General features: G+C 39.9%; 2 protein-coding genes across 2 annotated transcripts; one reads left to right on the top strand and one right to left on the bottom strand.

Moving 5' to 3' along the window:
• The first annotated feature begins 4,892 nt into the window (after positions 1 to 4,892).
• Ilp7 (Insulin-like peptide 7) lies at positions 4,893 to 6,673 on the top strand. Its single transcript, XM_017251195.3, has 3 exons — positions 4,893 to 5,038; positions 5,972 to 6,144; positions 6,416 to 6,673. Exons 1-3 carry the CDS (start codon positions 4,893 to 4,895, stop codon positions 6,577 to 6,579), a joined length of 483 nt encoding a protein of 160 aa, XP_017106684.2. The 3' UTR covers positions 6,580 to 6,673.
• Positions 6,674 to 7,102: 429 nt separating this feature from the next.
• On the bottom strand, positions 7,103 to 9,874 carry Parg (Poly(ADP-ribose) glycohydrolase). Its single transcript, XM_017251183.3, has 2 exons — positions 8,895 to 9,874; positions 7,103 to 8,789 (listed from the first exon to the last, which is right to left on the bottom strand). Exons 1-2 carry the CDS (start codon positions 9,647 to 9,649, stop codon positions 7,337 to 7,339), a joined length of 2,208 nt encoding a protein of 735 aa, XP_017106672.2. The 5' UTR covers positions 9,650 to 9,874; the 3' UTR covers positions 7,103 to 7,336.
• Positions 9,875 to 10,360: the final 486 nt, after the last annotated feature.

Genomic DNA, 10,360 nt, shown 5'->3' with positions numbered 1-10,360 from the left:
TTTTGTATAAAAAATAAATAAGCTTACAATACAATTGTTTGAAATAAAAATCGGCAGTAAAAATGATTCCATTTGACAGAAAATTAATGATTGGCTGGCGGCAGAAAGGATGATATACAAATTAATGATCAGGATTAAGTGAAGCCACGTTAATGGACGTGGAAATTCCAGTAACAATGTGTAGAACAAAGTAAAAATAATTAAAACCAAAAATACCAATTGCTTGTATCTGTGTACGTGTTGTTTTTTCGGTGCATATGTGTGTGTCATTTAGTAATTAAGAATTTATAGCAGAAATTTATAATTGGAAAAAATAGCCACAATAAGGCCAATGATGCACCAGAGAGTTGAAATGACAACATTTTGGAAAACTAATGGAAATGGTTTTAATGGCAAATTGAAAAAATACAAATATTGCATTCACAAGCGTGGCAGAAAACCAAACTGAAACATTTTTACAAACTAATTGAAAAACTGTAATTCTAGATATTAACACTTAAGCGCTAATTACAAATTTCTCTAGTAATGATCCTTGAATACATACTAGTAAAGCTCAACTGAACGTGTATGAAAAAATATATAGGTATATGGCAACCCTCATAATCTCGTGTGTCCCCCTTTATTATGCTAATTTCAAAGCTGTCCCCAAAAACGATGTAATCCCTGGATTATTCGGCATGTAAGCTGGCTTAAAATGATTTAATAAATGCTCTTTCCATAGCATAAACATAAAACCCTCTCCATTAAATGAAAATTATGCATAAGTCACCTTTTTTCCTCTTTTTATTAATAAGTAAGTTAAAAAAGTCAATCGATTGCTGCACTAATATGCTGAATAGACAATTGATACCGAATTTTCAGTATTTCATGTATAATTAATTGTTTCAAGTGAATATTAATAACAAAAGGTTTGCCAACAAAAAAAAAATTATAGTAAAAGCTGTATAATTTTTTGCAAAAGCGTTCTCTGAATTTTAGTTAAAATATTCTGTCAGGAGCAACAATCTCTGCAAATACTGATACCTGGTACTTCTGGTCAAGTACTTTTTTTTCAATATTCACTCGAAACAATTCCTTATCATTACTTAAATACTGGAAATGTATCACACTAATTGTATTAAAAAATATTAAATAGGTAATTGATAAAATAATGTTTCTTTTTTTGGGTGTGCTTCTCCCACTCAATTAACTTTAAATTATTTATAAAATGTTGGCCGTGTAAAGTGTTTTTTTGTTATGACGTAAGTTAATGATGTAAATGAAATATTATTACATTAAATTTGCATATTTGACTATTAATAAGGAAAACAAATAACCTTTTTTGTTAAATTAAAACATCATTTTTTTCGTTTTGCTTCGGCCTTGCCGAATTAAAATGTAACCTAAGATGAATTGATTAAAGCTATAAAAATAAATAACTATCTTAGTGAAATAGAGTTGCGAGTATATACTACGCGTTTTTACATATGTGTGTCAAATGCATATGCAAAAACTATATATAGATATATATTGTATTTGTATATCCTACTGCATTCCTAGCACAGTTGTGGAATTGAACAATATTTGAATTTAGAAACATGAACATGGAAACAACCAAAATTGAACAAAGAACAAACTTCAAAATAGATGACTAGATGATAAGCTTTTTTTTTTGTGGCCGCTTGACAAAGTGTAGGTTATTTACTAGTCGCCTAGCCACCTTTGCAGTCAAGAAAAGGAACAACTAAGAGGTTTATGAATTATTTTTTTTAGTTGTCCAAGAAGCAAAACTAAAAAATGAAATTCCAATGCGTAGTCTAAGAAATGAATGCAAAATTGCAAATTATTGTATTTGTATATGAATGTTTCTGTACAATAAAACAAAAATTTGTTCATTGTGTTAAATAAAATTGATGACTCTGTGTACACTAATATAATCCGATTGTTTTTTCTGGGTGGGCGGCGAGGATCGGGGAATAAAAGTATGAAATAATCACACAATAAATCAGTTTAAACTATTTATTTTGAACTTAATTAAAGCGAAGCCCCTGCCGACATGTTTACAATGGCCTGCATTTAATTTGACACTTTATTTGTTTTTTTGGCTCTGAGATTTGCGATTGTTTGCTTTTGATAGCTCAACAAAACAAATAAATAGAAAATGGAGTGGAAGTGCTTGAAATTGTAAATGGTTTTTAATCGATTATGTACACTTTTGTTTCGGCTAAATCGAATTCACTAAACTTGAACAAAAATGGGGATTACGTTGGGGCTCTTTCTACTTGGCAACCAACCACTGACAAAGTCATCCAGGAACTAAAATTCCGAAAACATGCCGGGAAAAAAGGACTTAGATGCGGTTGCTAGGGTTGCCAGCTACGGTGTAACATAAATTGGAGGCAAATGTGTAAACAGTGACATTATTTAGCTAGGCTATTGCCCACGTGTGTGTGTGTTGGGGGCGGTAACCAGTGGGCGTTCACCTGCTTGGTGGTGGGCGGTGGTCAGTGGGTCTGCTTATATTTTACCATTTGCACATTGGGTCAGGATAATGAAACAGCGATTCCTTAAATAGCTATTGAAATAGGAAATTATAATTTTTATCAAAAACTGCATGATATCCGGTACTCTGTCTCTCCCAGACCCATGCTTTCTTATAGCGTCTTTATGGTTTTTTATTAAAATTTTTCGGGTACTTTATAATCTTTGATATAACATAATGATTTTTTACATTAAATGTTGGTCACATTAAAGAATCAAAAATACAATAATGTAATTGAAAAAATTACATTTCGATTCTCAAACCATTCAACTACTTATTCAACTTTTTGAAACTTATATCATTTATTATGAAACAAATTTATTTTGGCGCATGTAAGAGAAAATTAAAAAAACATGTATAGAAATCTTACGAAGAAAAGAGACCTTTTTTTTTAAATTGGCTTCCAATTTTCATCATATCAAAGCCCACTGCCTACTGACGTGTGGGCCGTATTAAAATTCGTGCAAATATTGGAAAATTTATGCCAACTTCGAAATAAAAACATGTGCTGAGCAGTCGGCGCTTTTTACGAGGCAAACAAAAGGAACAACAGCGTAACTTGCTGAATTTTATGATGTTTTGTTGGTTTAGAAGAAGCCAAGCAACAAGTTCCACACTAGGAGAAAAATAAAAAAATTTTATCAGGATATAGGTGGTTTTTTCTAGAAATTTATAATATTTAAAGTATTATTTCAAGGATTATAAGGATTTTTTTGAAAATACATTCCTTTGCCAATCTTATATTATTTAATTAGTAAAATTGCTAAAAACAAGAAATGAAAGCTAACTTCGGGCGGAGCCGAAGTTTATATACCCTTGCAGTTAAAACCGGATATATATCGCAAACATCGGATATAGTTGGCCGATCCTTATGAGAATATGATTATATAACCCAATTTATTATAATACAAAAACCAAACCTAAAAATGTCCCAAACTTCTATCTTCAAAAACACAAAAGTTGGGTCATTTCCGATCGTTCAGTTATATGGCAGCTATAGGATATAGTCGGCCGATCCTAATGAAATTTGGTAGGTTGGATCAACTGACCAAAAATAGAATCTGTACTAAATTCCACCTTTCTATCTTCAAAAACACGAAAGTTGGGTCATTTCCGATCGTTCAGTTATATAGCAGCTATAGGATATAGTCGGCCGATCCTTATGAAATTTGGCATGTCATAATGTTTTGCCAAAAAATGCTCTCATGTCAAATTTGAACTCTGTAACTTTAAAAACGTCAAAGTTATACCATTTCCGATCAATCAGTTATATGGCAGCTATAGGATATAGTCGGCCGATCCGGGCCGTTCCGACTTATATACTGCGTGCAAAGGAAAGAAGGGTGTGTGCAAAGTTTCAAGACGATAGCTTTAAAACTGAGAGACTAGTTTGCGTAGAAACAGACAGACGGACAGACAGACGGACAGACAGACGGACAGACGGACAGACGGACAGACGGACATGCTCATATCAACTCAGGAGGTGATCCTGATCAAGAATATATATACTTTATAGGGTCGGAGATGTCTCCTTCACTGCGTTGCACACTTTTGGACAAAATTATAATACCCTCTGCAAGGGTATAATAAGCATTTGGAAAGCTTTTAATTAATGAATAAGAATTAAATAAGAACTATATATATTAAAATTTAAAAAGAACGTATTTCAGTTACAAATTCAATTATATATTTAATTTGGCACACTTATTTGTGTCAAAATTTCAACATGTTTAAAAAAATTAAAAAAAGCAAATGAAGAAATGTAAATTAATAATTTGAATTAAACGGAAATAAAACATTGGAAAAAAAATTTATTATTTTTGTTAAAATTAAAATTTATACACTTTAATAATATAAACATTAAATATAATTTGCAATTTGTTTTATTTTGTGTCAATTTCTCTACCCTTTTTTCTTTTTGTAACAAACACTCGAAAATAATTTCTGTCAGTGCAACAGGTAACAGGAGCGAATAGTGAGAAAGTGGGTCCAATTTGCGACCCGCTGGACGCACAAATAAACAAGGCAATAAGCGGCGCATAGAATTGCTGCCGTTGCTCTTCATTAGATTGCATTGGACTCGATACGCAGAGGTGGCCTCTTCTTGGACGTGATGCCGTGTCCTGGCATGGCCTAGGTCCTGGGTGGATCGCCTCATTACTTCAAATACGGCGCTGTCCGCCCGATTTAATTATGCCGTCGCCCGACAACTGGCCGCCATCGTGCGGATTCCCAGGCGGAGAATCGGCTCCGGTTATAATTCAAAACCGGACAACGCACCGGCCAGAGGCTCAGTTGCCATTTGTCCGCCGTGTGTACTGGACCAGAGATCGCTGGAAACTAGCAGACCGAATCATTTAGGATATCCAGGATGTTGTCGCCAGTGTCCTCGGTGGGTGTCACTCCCCGGAGTTGGACCCTGTGCGGTGCCGTGCTCCTGTTCGTCCTTCCGATGATCCCCATGCCGGAGGCGCTGCAGCACACCGAGGAGGGTCTGGAACTTCTCTTCCGGGAGCGGTAAGTCTTTTCGATGATCTCGGGTCCATTCCAGACTTGATCAACAAATACGAGATCTTGATCTTACAGACAAAGTTTTATTTGTGTGCTTTTTGTAATATTTCATACTTTTATTTCATTAAAGTTGAATTGATATTCTTTATCTTTTAAGCTCACGGAAAAAAACATTTTAAATAATTCAAAATGCATAGTAAACGTTTATAATACTACTACTAATATTACCTTTTTAATGACGTATAGAACGGTTTCGGGAAACTTCCAATTTTGAAAGGTATTTTTGAAGTTAATTTTAAAAACTTTTATAAATCAAAAAGACCAGAAATGTCGTCTAATCTTGCCATTTTTTTAAATATCGTCCCAAATTTTTTTTTAAGTCATTCACTCATAAAAGTTGATTGTAAAATAGCTTTAAAAAAAAATTAGTTTCATTAGGTTAATCTTAAAATTACTTTAGATATAAACACATTTTTATATTTCATGCAGATATTTTTTCGATGCTGCACTGATATTTCTATGTCTATGTAGACAGACAGTCTAGAAAATTATCGTAAAAACGCAAAATTAAAAGATATTGTTTTTTTAAATCTAACTTGTTTTTAAAACTTAGCAAGAAAATACATTTTTTGTATGAAAATAAATAAATAAAATAATAATAATAGTAAAATACATTACACAAAAGCTCTTCAGAAAAGAAGATAAAATAATATTGCCATTGCCAAGTAAAACTTTATTAATACTATATAGAAACTTAAAATAAAATCTTAATCAAAATAAAAAGCTAGAGAAAAATTTTAAAGGGTTTTTTATTAAAAATCCAAACCTAAAATAAAGATCCTGCTTATAAAATTATTATATAATTTGAATATTTGTGAAACAATTATTATTTTTTATGATTTTTCCATATAATTTTATAAAAAACACTCTATTTTGAAGTTCCCAATCTGACTGGGAGAATGTGTGGCACCAGGAGACCCATTCTCGCTGTCGGGATAAGCTCGTCCGGCAACTGTACTGGGCCTGTGAGAAGGACATTTACCGCCTGACGCGACGCAACAAGAAGAGGACAGGAAATGACGAGTCCTGGATCAAAAAGACATCCAAAGACCGTGAGTATATGAGAAAATAAATCAGCTTTGCACCTCATAGAGTCGTAAATGATTTCTGAAGAAAGCTACTACACATAATTTATCCTTTTTATCTGCAAGTACCGGGTATTAGACAATATTTTTGTATTGTTCATACTCTTCTAGAGCTTCTTTTCAAACCTTTAAATAGCTTTTCAAACCTTTAAATAGCTTATTATTTTATAAGGTTATATATACCTGAAAATATAACCTCCAAAGGCCCGCTCTGAATTATATTCCATTTTTTCGACAGCCAATGGCTCCACCTGGTTGCACGTGAACTTCGCCAACATGTTCCTGCGGAGTCGCCGCTCGGACGCCCCCTCGATCACGAACGAGTGCTGCTCGAAGCCGGGCTGCACCTGGGAGGAGTACGCCGAGTACTGTCCGTCCAACAAGCGGCGGAATCACTACTAACGGGGCGATGTCCCTCCTCCGATTATCCATTAATGCGTACACCTAAATATTCGATCGCTTTTTTTTGTGGCTGTTGTTGATGTTGATGTTCTTGTTGTGGTGTGGAAACAAAACAATAAAAATACCATTTTTGGGTTCACACAAAAAAAAGAAACTCTTTACTAACGGTATGACTACGCTTTCTTTACACTATGTGGGAGTTGGTTTCTACTACAGACTATGATCTAGATACTAGAATCTAAAACAACGAGAGAGGAAGACAAAAGCAGGGGGTCCTTTCGTAACATTCTCTTCGATAGAGTTTTCCAAATTCTCATCACAGATTATAACTATAATCCTTTCATAATCTTTTGGTTTATATATTATTTTAATATATTGTTTAATCAACGCACATTGATAATGACAGCAAACTCCATTTATAAGTCTGGGAATATAAGATTCGAAGCTATATAGATTATAGATCTAATATTTGAGCTTAACTTATGTTACAACAATTATACTTAGTTAGTACCTTTGTTTATGAAAAAAAAAGTCCTTCTTTGGTAGTTACAGTTTTTATTTTTAACAATTGTAACTAGATTTAAATCCAAAAAAAAAAATATTAAAACTAATTCTCTAAAGTGGTAAGTTTGGAAATTCAAAAATAATTAACAACTTCAAGGACTAACAGCCCCCTCTCTCGTCGTCGCACTACTTTAGTTAAAATCCTTTACATTAGTATCACTTAGTCCTGATTCCGAGTGCTTGGATCCTGCCGCTACTTGCCACTGGCCTCCACATCCTCGTCGTTCTCCTTGCGACTCTTCGCGGGCCCCTGGCCGCCGGCCTTCGGGCAGTTGGGCGAGGGGCGCGGCCGCTTGGAGGCCTGACCCTGTTCGTAGTGCGTGTCCAGCATTTCCAGGAGTGTCAGCTGGCGAGTTCCGCCCGCCCCCGATCCCGCAGTTGCTCCTCCGCCTTTCACGTTGGTGGCTTTGGCCGGCGTTCCTAGTTCGTCGCTGGCTTTCGCCTCCAAACTGGCGGCCATCATCATGGCATTGGCCTCCTCGTCGTCGGACAGCAGCAGGGCAACTTGATCCTGCGAAGAGTTGGAGTTGTCCTGCGACGATTGGGAAGCGAAAATGTCTGGACTCTGTTGGTTACTGCTGGCTTGGTGACTTGGTTGGTTACTCGCTGCTGATGGACTGGTTTTCTGTTTCTTGGTACGCGTTGCCTGGGATCCGGAAGCAGCTGCAGTCGCTCCTGCCGCTGCAGATACCGACCCTCCAGGGGCGCCCCCTCCGGCAGCTCCACCCTTTTTTAATTCCTCCTTTATGAACTCGTAGAGCCTCATTTTGCTCGGCTTGCTCTTTTTCTGATCCCTCGCCTGCACGTAGCTCCTCAGAACACTCCAAACCTGCTGGACGGTGGCGTTGGAGCTCCTAAAGAACTGCCACATCTCGTGGAAGTCATCTCTCAGCTGGCAGTTGCCGAAGGTGTAGTAGGCCAGGGGCCTGCCCAGCTGGGCACAGACCATCAGCTGGAGAACGGCCTTCAGGTAGGGGTCACCGCCGAAGGCGCCACAGCCCCAGTTGCCCGTAGCCACTCCCGGCGGCGGCGTGACCATCCAGTGAACGAATCCAATGTACGCCTTGTTCAGCTCCCGCTCCATCAAGTCCTCGCGGTACTGGTGCTCGGCCTGGGCAAAGCGCAGAGCATCAATGGCCACTATTGACGTTTGACGACGACGCGAGGAGTCCCTGGGCGTGGCATCCTCGTAGTTGCCCGCCCAGGCAAACGTTCCAGCATAGCCCGTATAGTTGCTATAGCGCTCCGCTCCAAACATGATCAGGGCCTCGAAGGGTCGCAAGCATTCCGTGAAGAGTTTCCCCACCAGCAGCTCCGGACATATGACGAACCGGATCTCCTCCTGGACACAACCGTGACCCAGCACACCTCCGCCAAGGTATTTGTTGGCAAAGTCCACCTGTAGCAGTCCCACGCCTTCGTCCTCGATCGTTCCCGCTGCGTCCACGTGCAGGGGCACAGATCCTAGCGGCGCGGCGCTCTGGCTCCAGTCCACCTGGTGCTCCGGCTTCCCACTACGCCGCACAAATGTCACGCAGCCCGAGGGCACGTTGCTGGCGTCCCTCTCCGTGGGACAGACCCTACGGAAATAGTGCATAATGCATTTGAGCTTCTCCAGCACGGCCGGGCCCGAGGACTGATAGAGTCTGTGGAAGATTCGGAGGTTAATGGATGAGCAATTAAAAGAAATAGGTTGCAACAAATAAAGGTTATGGTTTCCTTAGACTGGGTGTGGATTTCAAGATCCTCACCTGTTAAAGTTAATATCTGGAAAAGTGCTGTACTCCGACTTCCGCTTGAGGGTATTCCGGCGTGGAAAGGTGCATAGGAAGGCATTGGCCAGGAGGCAGGCGATCTGCTGCTGGCTCAACGACAACGACGCCGTGTGATGCTGCTTGAGCAGCGGGACCGGGGCCTGAATCAAGTCCGGCAGGCGCAGCGCCAGCCGTATAATGCGCGGCAACAGATCCTCAAAGAACACCCGCGACTCGCTCTCGTCCAGCTCCTCCTCCAGCAACTGATGCAGCGCCCGGAACTCCCACTGGCCCCGGTAGGTGGTATTATACGACAGAATGGCTGCCTGGAGCTCCTCGCTGGTTTCTATGGGCTGGAGCAGGGCGCGTTCGATCATCTCCCAACGAGAATCGATAGTGGTGGTGCCGTCGTCATTTTCCCGCGGATATTTACTCTCCGGGGCGCACGGCAAGCGAACATGCTCCGAGTCCCATTTGCCAGGAGCCTTGTGCGGGCGCGGCGGCTGATCCGGCGGCTCGCGGATGGGTGTTTGGTAGAGAACTCTGTGATGATTGCTGGGCGTCACCGGGCCCAGGTGCTCCAGCTGAAAGAGGTGCAGTCCCCGATGTATGGCTTCTATCGGCTGCCCGCGCCACGTTTGCTCCGGAGAGCATGTGGAGCTCCTATCCCCATCGGACTCGGAAGGATTTTCTGATTTGTTCTCCGTCTTCTCCTCAGCTTTTCTGTTGCCGCCATCCGGTGGCTCTGACATCTTGTCCCTCCTTCTCCAAACCAACTCGCCCGGCTTGCGGGTCAGCGACGCCAAAAATCTGGAACTGAACGCCGACGACCGGAAGACCTCGCCGAATGTCCGCAGAATTGTGCAGCACGCGCTTGGTGTTGTTCTGGTTTTTGTTTCTATGTTTCGCCAACTACAAAATTGCAAACTGCGGCGGGCCAGTGTGACCACAGACCAGGTGGGCGAGCGCGCTAGTGCTGTCAGTTGGTTCTTAACGATAGTCATGCAACTATCGCGATGAAATAGATATTCTTGAAGAGCCACTATTATGTTTTGATCAGGGCCGTAGCTAGCATGGGGCAGGTGGGGCGGTGCCCCAGGGCCCCCGAAGGGAAAGGGCCCCGCCGGGGCAAAAGACTTCCGTATAGGGGGCCCCAAATTTACTTGTTGCCCCAGGGCCCCCGAGGCTCTAGCTACGGCCCTGGTTTTGATCAAGGGTTTCTGAGATTAGCCATGGAAATAAAAGATGTTCTCATTTAGAAATGATTTAGTCTTAAATTTTAAATTTTCGTAATAAAGGAAAGACTTTCTTTCTAAATATATTTACAATGATTACAAAATTAAAGATTACAAAAATGATTAAGCAATGATTACATACATTTTCGTACCAGAATTCAAAGTTACAGCTAGTTTTTAAGTTTTGTTATTAATTTTTTGAATAACATTTTGAATTTTTTTATTTAC

This window comes from Drosophila bipectinata, chromosome XR (assembly GCF_030179905.1).
Source record: "Drosophila bipectinata strain 14024-0381.07 chromosome XR, DbipHiC1v2, whole genome shotgun sequence".
NCBI classification, from domain to species: Eukaryota; Metazoa; Arthropoda; class Insecta; order Diptera; family Drosophilidae; genus Drosophila; species Drosophila bipectinata.
This window is presented reverse-complemented; position numbering and strand designations above follow the sequence as displayed.